At 42.8% G+C, this 19,235-nt stretch overlaps 1 protein-coding gene, 1 long non-coding RNA gene and 1 pseudogene across 18 annotated transcripts in view; 1 reads left to right on the top strand and 2 right to left on the bottom strand.

The window, feature by feature from the left end:
• Positions 1-19,235, bottom strand: part of CLIP1 (CAP-Gly domain containing linker protein 1) — a 126,749-nt gene that overhangs the window by 71,497 nt on the left and 36,017 nt on the right. For 12 of the 17 annotated variants that reach the window (XR_015242194.1, XM_086681577.1, XM_086681576.1 and 9 more), the window contains 2 exons: positions 17,960-18,166; positions 12,626-13,185 (listed from right to left, as the gene is read on the bottom strand). Coding sequence is in view for 16 of the 17 variants with exons in the window: in XM_086681577.1 (XP_086537703.1) it covers positions 12,626-13,185; positions 17,960-18,056 (657 nt within the window). In the remaining variant the exon portion in view is untranslated. Of the gene's footprint in view, positions 1-12,625; positions 13,192-17,959; positions 18,167-19,235 lie in introns of all 17 variants that reach the window. The other 5 variants (XM_086681581.1, XM_086681589.1, XM_086681590.1 and 2 more) reach the window with 1 other exon arrangement.
• On the top strand, positions 232-1,309 carry LOC112870118 (uncharacterized; annotated as a pseudogene).
• LOC147575273 (uncharacterized) lies at positions 2,063-6,805 on the bottom strand. Its single transcript, XR_015242195.1, has 2 exons — positions 5,520-6,805; positions 2,063-5,282 (listed from the first exon to the last, which is right to left on the bottom strand). It is a non-coding gene; the product is annotated as an uncharacterized LOC147575273 (long non-coding RNA).

The raw sequence follows: 19,235 nt of genomic DNA, 5'->3' as shown, positions 1-19,235 counted from the left end.
CTGACAGCTCAGAGCCTGGAGCCTGCTTCGGATTCTGGGTCTCCCTCTCTCTCTGCTCCTTCCCCCCACTCGTGCTCTGTCTCTCAAGAATAAATAAACATTATAAAATATATATACCACAAACAGGCAGGCGCTGCTGTGCGCTCGGCACCAGGCTTTGTCTGTCTGCTGGTGTAGGCCACTGTAGTGTTTAAGGACAGCCCATGGAAGAATCACATGAACAGGTGGTGATTAAGGACACTGAGCAGGCACGGACATGTTTGCATTTCCAACAGCTACCCTGCTGGACTGTCATGGAAGATGTATCCAGAATGTAGCACTTTTTAATGTGATGATAGAAGCCCCAACCACAAATATGATCACTCTGATGCCACAGGATCCTCAAGCTACGATTTCCAGAATTTTTTAAGAAGAGAGAAGCTAGAACAAAATGCCCAGATTCTAAGACACTACAGGAAAGATTCGCCAGGAGTAAGACAGATGGTCTATGAAGGTCAGGAATGTGGAGAATCCTTCAGGCACAAAGGAGTTAGTCTAACCTTGCACGAGAGAATCCACACTGGTCAAAGCCCCTTTGAGTGTACCCACTGTGGAAAAAGTTTCATGGCCAACAGTAATCACAGGAGAGAAGCCCTATCAGTGCAAGGAGTGTGAGAAAAGCTTTAGTCAACGAGGTAGCCTGGCCGTTCATGAAAGACTCTACACGGACAGAAACCCTATGAGTGTGCTATTTGTCAGAGAAGCTTCAGGAATCAAAATCACCTTGCTGTTCATAGAAAAAAGTTCACAGTGGTGAAAAGCCTTCAATCAGAAAGGAAGCTTATGGGCACCTGGGTGGCTCAGTCAGTTAAGCGTCTGACTTCAGTTGAAGTCATGATCTCACGGTTCTTGAGTTCAAGTCCCGCATCAGGCTCCCTGCTGTCAGCACAGAGCCTGCTTCAAATCCTCTGTCCCTCCTCTCTCTCTGCCCCGCCCCTGCTGGCATGCTCGCTCGTTCTCTCTCTCTCTCCCTCCCTCCTTCTTAAAAACAAATAAACATTTTTAAGAAATTAAAGGCTCTGTTCTTTAAAAAATAAAAAAGTAAGGAAGCTGAATTAAGCTTAACTGACCACCTCAAAGTCTGCACAAGCCTGAAACCCTATGCCTGTACACAGTGCAGAAGTTTCCACACCAGGAAGAATTGTATCCCACATGGCAAAATCCACACAGGACAGACACCCTACTGTGTGGCCAGTGTGGGAAAAGCTTCACTCAGAGACGCACTCTGGCTGTGCACCAGCAAAGCTGCTCATGAAGACTCACCCTCTGACCACTCTCTTCAAAGAGGAAGTTCTCTTTATGAGTGAAAAGTCCAAAATCCTCAGATCAAGCAACCTATCCAATTCTATGGAATGAATGGACACTCTTTCAGAAAGATCATCATTGGATAAGGCAAACTGGCTTTTTTCCTTTCCCCCAAATGAGTATGAAAAATAAATGTCTTATTATAAAAAAAAGAAAATTAAATTAAAAAAATTTTAAACACCACAAATAGCACATAAGCAACTATTTCTCTAAAAGCAGGTAGTAAAATATACATTTACCCTGAAGAAAAAAATACCATACCACAAACTTTGTTTGAAATGGATGACTACTGGTTCCTACGATGAGCGGTTTTTTTATTTTTTTCTCCCACCAAACCTCAAACTCTTGACTCCTATGACAGACCATATACTTTCCCTCTTCTTGTAAAAGATCATCAGCAGTTGCTCAAAATATCTTCAACAGAGACAGGAAGTCATTCATTCATTCAAATCCTTTTCTACTTAATCATTCTATAGTCAGATTTTTTTTAAGTATTTAAATGTGATTTTATAGGGGTGCCTGGGTGGCTCAGTCAGTTGAACATCTGCCTCTTGATTTCAGCTCAGGTCATGATGCCAAGGTCATGGGATCAAGCCCCATGTCAGGCTCTGAGCTAACAGCACAGAGCCTACTTGGGATTCTCTCTCTCTCCTTCTGCCCCTTCCCCCTGCTCATGCCTTCTCTCTTGAAAATAAAAAAGCCAAACAAAACAAACACATGACTTTATGAAGTTAGTTTTACTTCTCAAGTGTCCCAGAGAATCCACAGTATTTTAGTATATGCGGTTACATTAGATAGAAGACACAATTTTCAAATCTATGTTTTAGAGACAGATATCAAGATTTTTAGAGAAAACAAATTTTTAATATAAATACAAAAAACTAGATTTCCATGACAGACACAAATAACTACCATTCACTCCCTTTACTTTCAGACAACGAGCATATTAACTCCTAAACTGTGGTCAATCTAAGTGAAAATCAGAAGTCACTGCTAGAGGGGCACCTGGGTGGCTCAGTCGGTTAGGTGTCTCACTTCAGCTTAGTTTGTGATCTCGTGGTTCCTGAGTTCGAGCCCCATGTCAGGCTCTGTGCTGACAGCTCAGAGCCTGGAGCCTGCTTAAGATTCTATGTCTCCCTCTCTCTCTGCCCCTCCCCTGCTCACAGGCTCTTACTCTCTCTTACTCTCTCTCTCTCTGAAAGATAAACATTGGGGGAAAAAAAAAAAGAACTCACTACTAGAGACAAAATTAACTTAAACTAGGACCTCAAAGAAAAACAAAGCCACTGTTTTCACGCTTCAGAAAATCTCAGATTTGTAAGTTCTTATTCACTCATACAATATATATTTGAGTGCTTAGGTCCTTGGGATACAAATATAAACAGAACACAGTGTTGGTCACTGATGGAGAGAGAAACTGAGACCACCAATTCCGGTGAAAAGTAGTACGTAGTTTTAAGAGGCTTCTACAAAATGCTGTGTGAACATACAAATACTCTTCTTGCAAACTCCGGTGCTCCTGTGACAAAGAAGAACACTGACGAATTCGGCCAGCTAATGAGCGAGTCCACAAACAGGAAAGAGGAAACACTTAATGCTCTCTGAACTCTCCCATCTATTTATCACCAATCCCAAACATGCCCTGTAATCTGTGTCCTGGTTTCCAAAGCTAGCAAATGTCCAATGAGTGGTAACGAGGGACTGTTTCACAGGAATATTATGATCAACAAAACTTCACGAGGTGGCCTCTTGTTTGCCATATTCTGAGTTAAGCAGTTTATTTATAAAAAGTTTCTAAGTAAATATGGCTAATTGGTATTTACCAAGTACAAACTTAGCCCTGACTTAAAACTTAATCAGCTGTGAAATGAAGGTGCCAGCACGGGTATTCTGTATTACCTCAACTAGAGAGCCAACCCCACTTGGGATGGTTTTTTGGAGCAAGCCTCCCACAGAGAAGGGTTAAACCTTCCTACCTCATTTTTACCCCGGCTCCTAACTGCACCTCTTGTGGTCATCCTTTACAATTCTACTCCCCCTCTTTGAGGGTACGTGACAGCTATACTAAAAACCCTCTGGTTCTTTAACAATATTTATGAGCACCTACTATATGTCAGGCACTATCGTAAGTGCTGGGGATATGATCGTGAACGACATACAAAGTCTCTAGACTTTCATGGAGCCTAAATTTTGGTCAGGGGAAAATGGACAATCAACAAGTAAATAAACAAAATGAACGTTTTGAGTAGTGTAGAGGGCTAGGAAACAAAACAAAATAGGGTGATGTGATAGTGCCTGTGAAGGATCTTTAGCCGGGCAGCAGGAAAAGGATCCTCAAGGAGGTGACCTTTGAGCCAAGGCTCAAATGACTACTAGGCACTAACCATGTGAAGATCCAGGGGCAGAAGAAAGAGCAAATCCCAAGGTGCGAATGAGTCTGGGGGTTGGAAACAGCAAGGAGGCCAGCGTGGCTGAATGGAGTGGGGAAGGGAGACATGTTGAGGGAAAGGAGGTCAGAAGGGTGGGCAGGATCCAGAGCACGTGGGCCCTGCAGGGACGGAATTCAGATTTTATTTTAATGTAATGGGAAGCCCTGTTAGACAGCAGTGTGTCGGTCAGTGCCAAATCTACAGCACCAAGAAGAAGGTGTGGCACAGAGTAGACACTCAGCATATTTACTGAATGACGGAAGGTGTTAAATACAGCTATTACCGGTTCCCTGGGCTAAGTAAACGTCATCGTTTCTTCACTCCATGTCATCATTTCAGTCTCTCCATCTGTAATGTATGATAGTAAGTAAACCCCCTTAGAAAAATAATATGACAAGCGCAGATGATGTGGAACAGGTATCCTCTCATAAACTCTATAACTCTCCTGAGAACAAACAGGTAAAATAAAAAGACGGCATAATTATAAAGACGATGGTTAAAAGAAGAAAAAGCTGTTTGACTTGCATGTTAACCCTTAAAATTCATCTTCCCTTCTGTAAAGCCTATGAGAATACCAAGAAACAGAAAGAAAAAGGGGGTGGGCTGGGGAGAGGGTTAGCCTGTTACATCAGAGCATGGGCACAGAACTATTGACTTTTTCACAGAGGCTTATAAGTAAATACCAAAATCAGGACATTTTGAAGTAGGAGCAGGAATTCCTTTAACAAAAATTTAAGAAAATATATAGGCAAATGGATAATGAAATGTGATATATCCATAAAACGGAACGTATTTAGCCATGAAAAACAAAGAGCTACAACACGATGAACCTTCAAACATTATGTTATGGAAGAGGCCAGACACACAAAAAACTGTATGTTATATAATGGCATTTATAGAAAGTGACCAGGAAAGGAATAAGACAGAAAGCAGATCAGTGATTGCCTGGGGCTGGAGTTGGGAGTGGAAAATGACTTGCCAACTGGTAAAAGAGAACTTTTTAGGGTGCTAGAAATATTCTAAAACTGGACTGCAGAGATTTTATAACTCTATACATTTATTAAATACCACTGAATTATACACTCACAATGGATGCATATACTATACCTCCATAGAGTGGTTTAAAAACAATAGAGAGGGGAGCCTGGGTGATTCAGTCGGTTGATCATCAGACTTTTTGGTTTTGACTCAGGTCATGGTCTCACAGTTCATGAGATTGAGCCCCGTGTCAGGCTCTGCCCTGAAAGCACCTGAGATTCTCTATGTCTCTCTCTGCCCCTCCCCACTGATGCTTGCACTCTCTCTCAAAATAAATTTTAAAAAAAGAAAGAACAAGATTAAAAATATATATATACCAGCTATTTTTTATACCCACATAAAAGATAGGTTTAGCTTTAAAAAAAGATGATAAATGGGGTAATGGATGTATGTCATAGCAGCAAGAATAGGATTCCCTTAAGGGGCTGGCAAGGCAGAAAACTGAAATGCCACCTGGGTATCAGACAGCATCTCTTTATTTACTTACTTTTAAAAATAAAAGACACATTGGGGCGCCTGGGTGGCGCAGTCGGTTAAGCGTCCGACTTCAACCAGGTCACGATCTCACGGTCCGTGAGTTCGAGCCCCGCGTCGGGCTCTGGGCTGATGGCTCAGAGCCTGGAGCCTGTTTCCGATTCTGTGTCTCCCTCTCTCTCTGCCCCTCGCCCGTTCATGCTCTGTCTCTCTCTGTCCCAAAAATAAATAAACGTTGAAAAAAAAATTTAAAAATAAAAGACACATAAAAATGTATAAAGATGCTAGTATGCTCACCAACCAGATTAACTTGTAACTACTTCACTCCATCATTCATAGTATTTCTAGAATACTACCACAAGAAATGAGCCAACGTGTAACAGCTAACCATACCGTGTATGTATATTAAACAAGTGTTCCCTGGAAAGGATTACCTGGGAACTAGGAAGAAGTCAAACAAACCCATTACCAATCCCTGAGAAGCTGCAAGGAAGACTTCTACATTTTTCCTTCTCTAAAAACCCCTATTCAAAATATTCTTTGCCCAAACTCTCTAGTCTCAGGTTCAAGATATTTTGATTAATTCTGCTTAACGATTTCATGAAAGCAATACTAAGAGTTAGAAGATGTGCTCTAGTAACAGGCTTTCCAACATTAGACTCAGGCCTGGGCAGTAGTTGACCTTTCCTCTCTCCCAGTCCCACAGTAGGACAGAGGGATCTGTGTTCTCAACCAGAACTTCTGGAGCTCCAAGGGCCTACACAAAGTTCTCAAGGCTAGAGAGATACCAGCTTTGATCTCTGTAAGATATCTTATGTTTGCAAAAAGAACCTAATCTCACATTAATTAGCCAGGCTCAGGGACTAAGCCCTGGAGAAAACTCTCCCAACGCTGCAAAACCAAAACCAAAACCAAAACCACCGGTGTAGACAGACAGGGCACCACAAAGGGTTTTATGCAGGAATAGCATGATCAGGTCTACATTTTAGATGCCCCACTCTGTAACTGTGTGGAGAACAGAACTGGGGAGAGACAGGTAGTGGCTGGACAGTGGTCTGGAAGTCCGGGTGAAAGTGATGCCAGCCCACTTCAGACAGTGCAGGACAACAGGGCTAGAGAGGGGGAGGGGGAGGATGAAACCCAAGACATGAAATCTAACAGGTGGATGGCTTTATGCACCCTCAAGCCCTGAAAGTAAAAGTGGGAAAAGCACACTTATTCTACCCTCTCACAAGTAAAAGCAGGGAGGAGGAGGAAGGGCACCTGCACCCACCATGAACTGCTAGGATGTGATTCCACTGGCCCTGGCTCTGACAAAGAGGAGGCAGCTGCTGGAGCCAGCTTCTCACCAATACTGTGAGGCTCTCTGCAGGTCCCCGAGTAAAATCTATTATGCTGGAAAAGATCCCCATAGTCAGCCAGGGTCTCCAAAAAGAGGTTTGTCGTTTTTTCTTAAGCATTTACTTATTAATTTTGAGGGAGAGAGTGAGCAGGAGAGGGGCAGAGAGTGAGGGAGAGGGAGAAGGAGGGGGAGAGAGACAGAGGGAGGGGGAGAGAGACAGAGGGAGGGAGGGAGAGACAGAGAGAATCCCAAGCAGGCTCTGCGCTATCAAAGCAGAGAGTCCCATGTGGGGCACGAACTCACAAACCTGAGCCGAAACCAAGAATTAGATGCTTAACCAACTGAGCTACGCAGATGCCTCTCCAAAACGTTTTTAACATAATGTGAACATCTAGAGTCTCCTCAACTTTGCAGCATACAAAATAACAGATCTTTCTGTATTTCAAAATAACTAACTATCCAGCAATCAAGGTACAGAGAGGCCACAGTAAAGAACAACTTCCACAAGAACCTACCCAGGTAGGTGATGAACAAATGCCCAATATAAGCGCAATGTGACAACCAGACTCGAAGATTTGGGGGTTCTAAGTCACTGGTAAGAGAACTGAGGAAACCAGAAGAAATCAAATTATTAGAAAGGGCATTTAGTGGGGTCATATTTATGTAAACATAAAATGGTAATGGTGCTCTGGACTATAATTTGGCAATATATTATAATTTTAAATGTTTATATATTCCTTTACACAGAAACTTCATTTCTAGGGAAAACAATGGAAGCAATCTAATGCCTATCATTAAATTAGGTGCAATAGCTTCCAAAGAGTGTGATACCAAAGAGAACTTATTTTTTTTTAAGTTTATTTGTTTTGAGAGAGAGAGAGCACCCACAAGCAAGGGAAGGGCACAGAGAGAAAATGAATCTCAAGCAGGCTCTGCAACCATCAGCATGGAGCCAGATGTGGCGCTTGAACTCATGAACCACGAGATCATGACCTGAGCCGAAATCAAGAGTCAGGTACTTAACCTACTGAGCCACCCAGGTACCCCTTCTTATTTTAAATAAGAATTGTATTTACTAGTATAGAAATGCCTCCAGTCAACAGAAGTATATTGTGAAGTGGTGTTTACACAATATGACCCTGCTATATGTGTGTTTTAAATTAATAAGTTACAGATAGATCTCACAAACATAACATTGAACTAATCAAGAGAGACACACAAAGTATATACTAGATGAACTATAGTTATTTAAGGTTCAAGCACACACAAAATAAATCTTATGAATAAAGGTATTTTTTAATTCTCAGGAAGACTTTTTTCTTCTTTCACAGTATCCAAAAGACCTACAGATCTATACCGTAGGACTGTTAGTGTAAGAGCTCTGGGAGCAGCTTATAAGAACATTAAACTTGTCATTTTAAAAAATAAAGTGCTTAGAAGTCTCCTTCTCATATATGGTCATAGGCTAAGAATTTGGCACAGAACATACAGTCCCAGATATGGAGACAACCATGTTGAAACACAACAGCTGGAAGTCAGTCATGCTTCTCAAGAATCTGACATCACCTCCTTGAAATATCAAATATACCCAAAAACGCAGCAAGGCCATCTCAAAAACATTCAGGGCAATTAGTTATTGCCCTGAGATTCCCTAGAGAATCCCTATTGCCTAGAGATTCCCAGTCTGCAATGAGGCAGGTCTCTGAGAGTCCAGTGAGCCCCAGTATGAAGCCAAAGCAGCTCACCACACCGGATGGGCTAAAGCAATCTTCGGGGAGATCCATGCAATATTCACGAGGACACATGGGAGCACAGAGACCAGAGAGAGACGGGAAGGACACACATGGGTTTGTTACAAGCAGCTCTGACAGACCCTCCTCGGGCTTCCAGATAGTACCAAAATCAGCACAACTTACTCCATGGCTAACTGATCCTGCTGGCGACTATGAGCGTACGGTGCAGGGGAGAGGTGACAAGGGGAGCTTCGGCAAGCCCTAACTGCCTTCCTAAGAAACACGTGCCTGATATAGTCATAGCTCCGGAGCTCCTACGGGGATCTTACACAGGTCGTTTGGCTAAACACCACACCCAATGCAGAAATCCACTTTCTTGCTCTTCCTGCAATGGGCTGAAGAAGTGAAGTTACAGAGGGTGGGGGTATGAAGGCAAGCTCAATTGCCGGCTTCTCTGTACCAGCTCAACATGGCAGAAGTCACGAGGGCCCTGTGGGTGGGACTGGGAACATTCTAGAACAAGCCTCACATAACAGTGATCTGATGATCTTAGTTTTGTGGGATTTTGGTAACCAACTTTAATTAGGAAAATTCTGTATCAAATATTTCAGATTTTCGTATCTAGTTTCCTTAATAAATTCATCTTGAAGCAAAAATGTTTCATATTTCTAAATCAAAGATTTCTATTAAACAAAGCGGCGTGTTACACTGAAACTGGGACATTCGCACACACATTTATCACAAACCTACACAACCTGAGGCAAGTCCTGCTTCTTCTCTGGGCTTCGGTATTATAAGCAAAGTGAGGCATTTGGTGATTTCAAAAGATCCCATCCAGGCTCTAAAATGCTGTGGCTCTAAGGCACTCTTGTAATTTCTCCTAGAAATACTAACCAAAGGCAGTAAATAATTTTATTGCTTCCAATAATACACTCATAAGACTTAAAATTCTCATAGATTCAAGTTAAATTGTGTTCCAAGTATGCCAGTTCTGACCATGTCATTAAAATTTTCCTAGCAGTACACCATTCAAACCTCTACACTCCAACCTGTGTCTGCAGATTCACCTTCTTCCTTCCTATAAAAATGGAGGAAGTCTCCCTCTCTTAATCACAAGCCAGTTAATTCTTCCTGTGTATGAGCTTGGGGTGACATCTCCTTCCAGGAACTTCTGTCCACCACTGATCCCCTCTCTACTGTGTCTGTAACCTGTTCCTTGGGTCCAGATCATTTTAGTCAGAATATAAATACTCCAGATGTTGACATCTTTAAAAAAAGAAAATAAACAAAATCTTCTGGAGACCCAGCACTCCTCCAGCATCAGCCTGACCATCAGCCAGACCTCTGTACTCTCCTTCAACGTCCAACCTCTTCAAAGAAAGGTCACCTCCAACCCGTTCTTACCCACCTCGAGTCCATTCTGTACAAAGCAGTTGGAGTGATCTTCCCAAGCTACAAATCCAATACCACTCTCATTGTTCCTAACGAGAACACAGCCTGTCCTCATAGGCTCCATGTCATTTGTCCCTGCAGACCCCACATAGTTAACTAGCCTCACCTCCTACCACACACTGCACCTGGGGAAGGACACTGGTCTCTTCCTCAAACATGCCAACGCCTTCCCATCTCAGGGAGTCTGCCCCTTCCTCAGCCAGAAGGCTCCTTCTGCCCACCACCACTTCCTTTGAGCAGCCCAATTCCTATCCTTCAGGTCCACTTTAATCACAGCATCCTCATGAGAGCCTTTTGTTGTGAGTTAAACCATGCTGACCATGTATTTCGGCTGTTTCAATCAACTCACTTTGCTTGGTGGAAAGGGAGCATTTCTTGTTTTGAAAGTGTGCCATGTGCTTTCTCCAATGGGAAAGAAAGAAGTTGTTGACAAAAAGCACTTAGTCTGGCATTGCATATAACCTGCAATCTAATCTACAGAGCAGTCCTGTGCTAAGGTAACAGGTTTCTGATTTAACCAAAGCTGACTATGTGACTATGTACCATAAGCCTTAAAAATGTTTATACCCTTTAAACTAGTAATTCCACCTCTATGAATTTACCCTGTGAAAGTAAGATATATACACACAGCAAAAAATTTTAAAGGCATTCATGGCAGCAGTTATCTACAGAGTAAAAAAAAAAAAGAAAAAGAAAAAGAAAAAAAGTAAGTATCAAAAAACCTTTATTGCCACAAAAGAGCAGTTGTACCAAACCCAAAACTGGTACAGCAAGGGAACAGCAGCTAAACAAATGAGATATACGTTGAGTTGCATCGCATGGAAAAGCTGTCTTAACATGCTCTAAGTTCTGACACATCTGCCTTTGAAATTCATGACTAACCGAAGAGGGAACACACTGACCTTGAAACAAAGGGATCCAGAAGGAACCCCTTGAAGGTAAGAGGTATTAGAAGGCCCCCACAGGTATGTGAGGTCTCCTGGATTCATGGTGCTACAGGCCTGGGGGGCAGAAGTCCTGGGTCCTAACTCTAAAATCTGCTGGGAACCCACTGTGTGACCTGTAGGTAGTCACTTCATTTCCCTGGGTGTAAGTTTCCTATCTGTAACACAACAAAACCACAAAGAACACTTCCAATTTTACAATTATACTGTTGGGCACCTGGGTGGCTCAATCGGTTAAGTGCCCGACTCTTGATTTCAGCTCAGGTCAAGATCTCACAGTTTGTGAGTTCGAGCCCTGCATTGGGCTCTGCGTGCATGGGATTCTTGAAACATTCCCTCTCTCTCTGCCCCTTTCCTGTGTGCATGTGTGCTCTCTCTCTCTCAAAAATAAACATAAAAAAAAAGTATACTGTCAATCATCACCTCTCCACAACAGGCACCTGAGTAAAAAGACCAAAATTTAAATTGCACGTCTACCCTTCTTCGGGTTGGAAGCCCTTGAACTAGTGACCACCCTTCTCCGAGCCTCCTTCTCAGTTCCACGGGGCTCCTCCAGAGCACTGTGGAAACACCACCTGAGGCACACTGAGGGCTAACAGCTCTCCCCGTCTTCCCATTGCATCACTGGAAGCTGCCACGTCCAGCGACTTCTACAGCTGCTCAACAGACACGAGAAAAGGAAGAGCAAAGGGTTAGAGACTGCTGACCAACTTCATGCCTTAACCGAACTAACTGAAGTGTTCACAGAGTGAAATAGGAAAGCTTTAAATTTTCATCAGTGAAAAAAAGAGTTACCGTCTCGAGTGTTTGCTATCTACCAGGCGCTGCTAAGAAATTTAAATGCGTTGGGGTGCCTGGGTGGCTCAGCCGGTTAAGTGTCCGACTTCGGCTCAGGTCATGATCTCGCAGTTTGTGGGTTCGAGCCCCGCATCAGGCTCTGTGCTGACAGCTCAGAGCCTGGAGCCTGCTTCGGATTCTGTGTCTCCCTCTCTTTCTGCCCTTCCACTTTTCATGCTCTCTCTCTCTCGCTCGCTCTCTCTCAAAAATAAGTAAAAATTTTTAAAAATTTAAAAAAAAAGTTTAAATGCGTTATCTAATTTAATCCTTCCAATGATGCTAGGAGGTTAGTTAGTACTATTATTATGTTCTTACGGATGAGGAAACTGGGAAGTTAAATAACTTGCTGAGGTCACAAAGGCAAAGCTGGTGTTTTTAGCTTCTTGTTTAACTTGCTGAGGTCACAAAAGCAAAGCTGGTGTTTTTAGCTTCTTGTTTAAAACAAAGAACACATCAATCACTGTCATAAATTCAGGGGTTCTAGAATTACATACAGCATACACCTTACATGTTGTGTTTCTTGCCTATTAGTAAACAGAAACTACTGCACATTTCCTTCCTTTTCCTAGATCTGAACCTGGTAATTTCAGAGGCACAGAAATTCTGAAATGACATCCTGTTTTGTTTGAGTTTTTCAAGACACCTAAAAAAGCAGGATCTTATATACATCTACACACCATCCTTAAAGCAAAAATTAAGAACCAGGGGGAAAAAACTTTCCAAGTCCACTTCTGAGCTTGCTTTGTCAAGTAATAGTTACAAATAATAAATTCAACATTCTTTTGGCTAAACTGGTAGATAAAACTTCAACTAACCATTGCAAACTTATGTTCATACTATATAGCCAATTACTAATTTGCTGCATTTTCACACATAAACCCAACAATTAGAAAAGTTGACGAATTTCTCTATTCTCTATAAATGAGCGGTCCCTCTAGAACAGATGCCAAGCCTATCTGTGTGCATTTCAACCATTCATCAGTAACTAGTCTCAGTTCAACACAATGACCTCGGAAAGGTCTATGGACTCACCAATACTCTGTCTCCAATTTTGAGCTCTCTTTCTCCTTTCTTGATTGAACCGGCCTCTGAGAGGTTGGAGATAGATTCACTGGCAGTTTTTGTAAGGTTGCTGATCTGAGACGTAGCTGAAGGTTCCTTTGCTGTTGGCTGGGACGATTTATGGGGGATATTTGAAGGGACTGCTGGGGACGAGGTCATCATGCCGGCCGTTGAGGTGGACAGAGGCGAAGTCGCTCTGGAAGCAGGAGTCGTCTGCAGGCCGTTAGCTTCATCTTCTGCCTGCACCTTCCTTGTCAACTTCGAAGGGCGGGTGAATATGCCCTTTAGAGGCTCACACTGGAAGTACCGAACTCCTGCCACTGAACCGTCATTTTTGCCTATGGGTTCATCTAAAACAATCCCGGCCCACTGGCCCGGTGCGAACTGGGTTTCTCCCAGAAACTGGATGAATCCAGGTTTATTCCCATTCACCCAAACTCTCTCCCCGACTCGAAAGTCATCCACAAATTCCTCTTGTGCCTCAGAGGATGGCGCACTTGATGCTTTTTCACTGGATGTTGTCACTGGAGCTACAACTGCAAACAGAAGAAAGGATCAGAGAAGATTCACTTTCATATTCGAGCAGACCACTCCTTTCTACCTTAAAGGAAAATAAGCTGGAGAAAGCCCAAAGCAACAGGAGTCACAGCATTTCTAAGGTGAGTGGTCCTTTTTTTTTTTTTTTTTTTTTAACAAGGAGGCAAAGAGTACTTAACCCATTAGAGCACGTGGCTGGCTGAGTGAAGCGTACGACTCTTGATCTCGGGGTTGTGAGGTCGCGCTCCACATTGGGTATAGAGATTACTTAAATCAATTAAACAACAACAAAAAAAGATAAAAGTACTTGACCCACCACTACCATTTTCAATGCTGTCGAAACTCAGTGAGCTGGTAGGATTAATCCTTACCGGCAATTATGACTGGAAAAAGTCCAAGGCGGGGGGGGGGGGGGGGGGAGTCCCTTTCCCATAGATCATATTACAGGTTTGATTTCATCTTTTCCTTTCCCCTCCTCCCTGCACATCAGGAGCAAACACCCATTCAGATCCCCGGAGACGGGCGCTATTCCCACGAGGGCACAGTCAGGGAAGGCTGACAAGTCCAGGACCTCGGAAGCAGAGATTCACAGTCATGCCTGAAGAAGGAGGGGACTCGAAGCTGCAGCCCTGCCACCTCACTCCAAGACACCAGATAAACCCCATTCCTTTGCTGGCAGAGATGTGGAAATCACAAGGGAAAAAAAAGGTAGCACTTGGCCAAACTTGCTGCTAAGGCAAGATGACTTTATGTAATCTCTACCCTGTGGCAAAAACAGAAGTTAAATTTTGCCAGAAATGTGATATTTACACTGGAAATTCCAGCATTCATCCAGCAAGTGCTCATTAAATATTTGGTATGAACTGGCCAAGTCCACAATCTTAACCACTCTATCATTTTTTTTTTTTTTTGGTTATTTTGAGAGAGACAGAGACAGCAGGCGCAGGGAAGGGGCAGAGAGAGGAAGACAGAGAATCCCAAGAGGGCTCCACACTGTCAGCACAGAGCCCAACATGGGGCTGGAACTCATAAAGCCACGAGATCATGACCTGAGCAGAAACCAAGAGTCAGACGCTTAACTGAATGAGCCACCAGGTGCCCCTTAAGCACACTACCATTTACTAGGCATATTGCAGTCTTAGGATGTTACATGACCTCTGAGTTCAATTTCTTCATCTGTAAGAGTAAAGTAGTATCTAAAGAGTTTTCGGGGCGCCTGAGTGGCTCAGTCGGTTAGGCATCCGACTTCGGCTCAGGTCATGATCTCACGATTTATGAGTTCAGGCCCTGCGTCGGGCTCTGTGCTGAGGGCACAGAGCCTGGAGCCTGCTTCAGATTCTGCCTCCTTCTCTCTCTGCCCCTCCCCACTTGTGCTCCGTCTCTCTGTCTCTCAAAAATAAATAAATGTAAAGAGTTTTACGGGTGCCTGCGTGGCTCAATTAAGTGTCCAACTCTTGATTTCAGCTCAGGTCATGATCTCACGGTTCATGGGATCCAACCCCGTCTCAGGTTCTGTGACAGTGTGGAAACGGCTTGGGATTCTGTCTCTCTCTACCCCCTCTCCCGCTCACATGCACACGCTGGCTCTCTCTCAAAATAAATATGCTTTAAAAAAGTAATAAAATAAGGGATACCCGGGTGGCTCAGTCGGTTAGGCGTCCACTTTTGGCTCAGGTCATGGTCTTGCAGTTCGTGAGTCCAAGCCCCACATTGGGCTCTGCACTGACCTTGCGGAGCCTACTTGGGATTCTTTTTCTCTGCCCTTCCCCCCACCCAAAATAAATAAACTTCAAAAAAATAAAAATAAAGATTAAATGAAATAATGTATTTATTCATGCTCCTCTTTTCTTTGAGTTTCTACCACTCCAGCACCTAGTCACAGGCACTGTTCTTCACGAGGGGACAAAGCACGACAGCACAGCCCATGCCATTACAGAGCCCAGAGTAGAGACGTGGGGTCAGTCAAAAGACACACCAGGTGATTTCAGGTGATAGAAGTGCGGTGGAGGAGACAGTGGCTTTAGGCAGAGCAGTCAGGAAAGGCCTCCTGGAGGAAGTAACATCTGGCCTGAGGCCTGATCAACAGAAAGAGTGAACCATGCACAGATCAAAGAACAGAATTGTCTGGACGGCCTAAGGAGGAGGAACATCCCTTTACCCTACACAGGAGACTGTGGAGTTTTGATTTATGAAGGGTTTGTGTTGTTGTTGTTTTTAGAAGATGGTAGACACTCTCAGATCAAACAGATAATCATCTGCCAAAGACAGGCCAGCCCAGTTTTTTAGAATCTATTCCAGCTTTGTACATGAACAATTCTTCCTGACAGAGTGCTGAAACCATGAGTTTCTGAAAAACAATCCTCATAAAAGTGCTCAAACTGGTAATTATTTCCTTTTAAGCATATTAAATTTTAATGTTTATAGGCTGCTTGACTCTAAAAAAAAAAAAAAAAAAAAAAAAAAAAAAAAAAAAAAAAAAAAACAACAACAAACCAACTAGTGTGTGCCGAATACTGTTGAGGAAACCAAGTGAATTTCTCCTGATCTCCTGCACCCAAGGACTTTATATGCTAAAGGGTGTGCATAAAAAATGCTAAAAATGGGGCGCCTGGGTGGCTCAGTCGGTTAAGCGGCCGACTTCACCTCAGGTCGTGATCTCACGGTCCGTGAGTTCGAGCCCCGTGTCGGGCTCTGTGCTAACAGCTCAGAGCCTGGAGCCTATTTCAGATTCTGTGTCTCCCTCTCTCTGACCCTCCCCTGTTCATGCTCTGTCTCTCTCTGTCCCAAAAATAAATAAATTAAAAAAAAAATGCTAAAAGTGAAAAAGACAATTCTAAAACAGGGGTGAGAGGGCACCTGGGTGGCTCAGTCAGTTAAACATTTGACTTCAGCTCAGACCATGATCTCATCGTTCATGAGTTTGAGCCCCAAGTCGGGCTCTGTGCTGACAGCTCAGAGCCTGGAGGCTGCTTCGGATTCTGTGTCTCCCTCTCAATCTGCCCCTCCCCCACTCATGCTCTGTCTCGGTCTCAAAAATAAATAAACATTAAAAGAATTTTTTTTTTTAATTTGTCTAAAACAAGGGTGAGTATAACTGTGGAAGGGCTCAAGGAAGGGGCAGCATTTGAAGGGGTCCTAAAGAGAGAAAGGATTTTGAGGGGAAGGAGAATAAGAGATGCCAAAGCAAAGCTTGCCTCTCATCTAAGATGTTTTATGGCTTCTCTGATAAAAACACAGGAAAACATGGGTTTATCCTCATTACACAAAATGTAAATAATTTGGGACCTTTATTCAGTCAACAAATATTTAATGAGCTCCTGTTATGAGCTAGGCAATGTTCCACGTATGTGGGTGGATTTGGGTAGTGGGGAAAAAAAAAACCACCACAAAGATCCCTGCCCTCATGAAAGATCAATGAGGTTTTATGGAAAAACTTAAAGAAACAAGGTTGGACTAATATTTTACAGTGTACATCTGTCTGGGATGGCTGATAACCTATCTAATAGTGTATAAATCACATTAAAAGACCATAAAAGCAAGCATCAGATACCCTCTCCTGTCTCTCTTATTAAAGACCTTAGGTGGCCATTATGGGATATAAATTGAAATGGTGGAGGAGGAGATGGAGAACAGAGGAGGAAGAGGCTGAAGATGGGCAAGGGCACGGGTTCATCTATGAAATGGGGATGATTTCCCGCATAAGCCAGATTTGGGCCACTGTACTGCCTGCTCCCTTGAAACCAATGGCCAACTTCAGATCGGTTAGTGTCATCAAATCTCTTAAACCAGACTCGTCTTTGTTTTCTCCACACAACCCTAAACCCCAAGGAGAAAGGCCCAGATGAGTTCAAAATGACACAGGGAGAAAAACAAAGTAGTGTATCTTAACACTTAACACTTAACAAATTAAGTTTATTTTCTTCTTAATTTATTCATTTTGAGCAAGAGAGAGAGCAAACAGGGGAGGGGCACAGAGAGAGGGAGAGAGAGAATCCCAAGCAGACTCCGTGCTGCCAGCACAGAGCCTGATGTGGGGCTTGAACTCACGAACCACAAGATCATGACCTGAGCCAAAACCAACAGTCACTTAACCAACTGAGCCACCCAAGTACCCCTAAATAAACTAAGTTACAAAAAAAAAAAAAAAAAAGACAACCTACAAGAAAAGTAAACTCTTTATTAAGATTTCTAGACATACAGGCACTTGGGTGGTTCAGTTAAGCATCCGACTTTGGCTCAGGTCATGATCTCACGGTTTATGAGTTTGAGCCCCTCATCGGGTTCTGCCTGGAGCCTGTTTCAGATTCTGTGTCTCCCTCTTTCTCTGCTCCTCTCCCACTCGCACTCTGTCTCTCTCTCAAAAATAAACATTAAAGGGGCGCCTGGGTGGCGCAGTCGGTTAAGCGTCCGACTTCAGCCAGGTCACGATCTCACGGTCCGTGAGTTCGAGCCCCGCGTCAGGCTCTGGGCTGATGGCTCAGAGCCTGGAGCCTGTTTCCGATTCTGTGTCTCCCTCTCTCTCTGCCCCTCCCCCGTTCATGCTCTGTCTCTCTCTGTCCCAAAAATAAATAAACGTTGAAAAAAAAAAATTAAAAAAAAAATAAATAAATAAACATTAAAAAAAATTTTTTTTAAGATTTTTGGATATAAAATTCCAGGTCTTTTAATTAAACCTTTTTCAAATATTTTCAAGAATATGAAGTTTTATAAGGCTGTCTTTTTAAAGTTTTCAAATAGGATTCTAATTGATTTCTACTAAGGGAAAACAGAAAGCCTTACCAGCAGCAGGTGTCTTCAAAGCTGTGCTTCCAGGTTTAAGGATCTTGGTAGGGGCCTTAAGCCCACTTGGTTTTAGCATACTCATTGTCCTTAGGATGTCAAAGCTATTTTTCCTTTGCCTGTTGCCACTATCTTGCCCCAACCATTGATATAACTATGGGTGTTTCTATGGTGAAGTCAGTCTCTGGGTTAAACCTGCAAAAAGAAAAATATAAACAGAATTTAGAATCTATAGGAGGAAGAAAGTAGAAATAACATCTATCATTTTTTTTTAATGTTTATTTATTTTTGAGAGAGAGAGAGACAGAATGCAAGCGGGTTAGGGGCAGAGAGAGGGAGACACAGAATCCGAAGCAGGCTCCAGGCTCCGAGCTGTCAGCACAGAACCAGATGCGGGGCTCAAACTAACTGTGAGATCATGACCTGAGCCGAAGTCAGATGCTCAACCGACTGAGCCACCCAGGCGCCCCGAAATAACATCTATTATTAAAGCAGTTTCACAAGCTAAACTTTTCTTTATACATGATGATACACTATCTCCACACGTAACCTAGAAAACTCTAGATAAAGACACAAAGACGCGGCTGAAATGGATTTAGAAGCAGTTTACCACCCTACAAACAAGTAGTCGAGCCTAGCAATACATTCATTTTTCTTTACCTAATATTACCAGCTCAGTACAGTGCCTAAAATCCACACATCCACATAACAGGATTCAGAAAAATGTGAAAAAGGAAAAGAAGGGGGCTTTCAAATTTTTATTGCATTCATTTATATATTGCTCAAGTTTTATGACCACAAGCTGGTATTAATGTACCTTTTTAAGTTCACAGAATTATGCAAAGCTCAATACAAAACCATATACATGTCAAACTAGAGAGAGGTTCCAACTCTGGAAGAAAAAGCTGTATCTGGGAAGTGAAAGAAAATTGTTTTTGTCCTATCTACAGAGAAACACAATACACTTTTGATTTACTCAAGACCAGGTATGAAACTGCAATTTTGGGCCCAGGCAAAATAGGATCTTGTCTTATTCTAAGAGAGGAGAAAAACTTAGGAATTTAGGAATATGAGAAAAGATTTCTAGACATAACACCTAAAAACAGAATATGAGAAAAATGTTACTGACTCTCTTGTCAAATGATTGTTTTGCACTTTTCTCTGCTAGTAGAGCTGGGATGAGGAAGCACAGATGGATGTCACTCTGCCATTCTTTTTGTTTTGTTTTAATGTTTATTTATTTGAGAGACAGAGAGCAAGTGGG

Source organism: Puma concolor, chromosome D3 (genome assembly GCF_028749965.1).
Source record: "Puma concolor isolate L17-30 chromosome D3, mPumCon1.1.hap2, whole genome shotgun sequence".
Classification (NCBI taxonomy): domain Eukaryota; kingdom Metazoa; phylum Chordata; class Mammalia; order Carnivora; family Felidae; genus Puma; species Puma concolor.
Note: the sequence above shows the minus strand (reverse complement) of the source record. Positions and strands in the feature narration are given on the sequence as shown.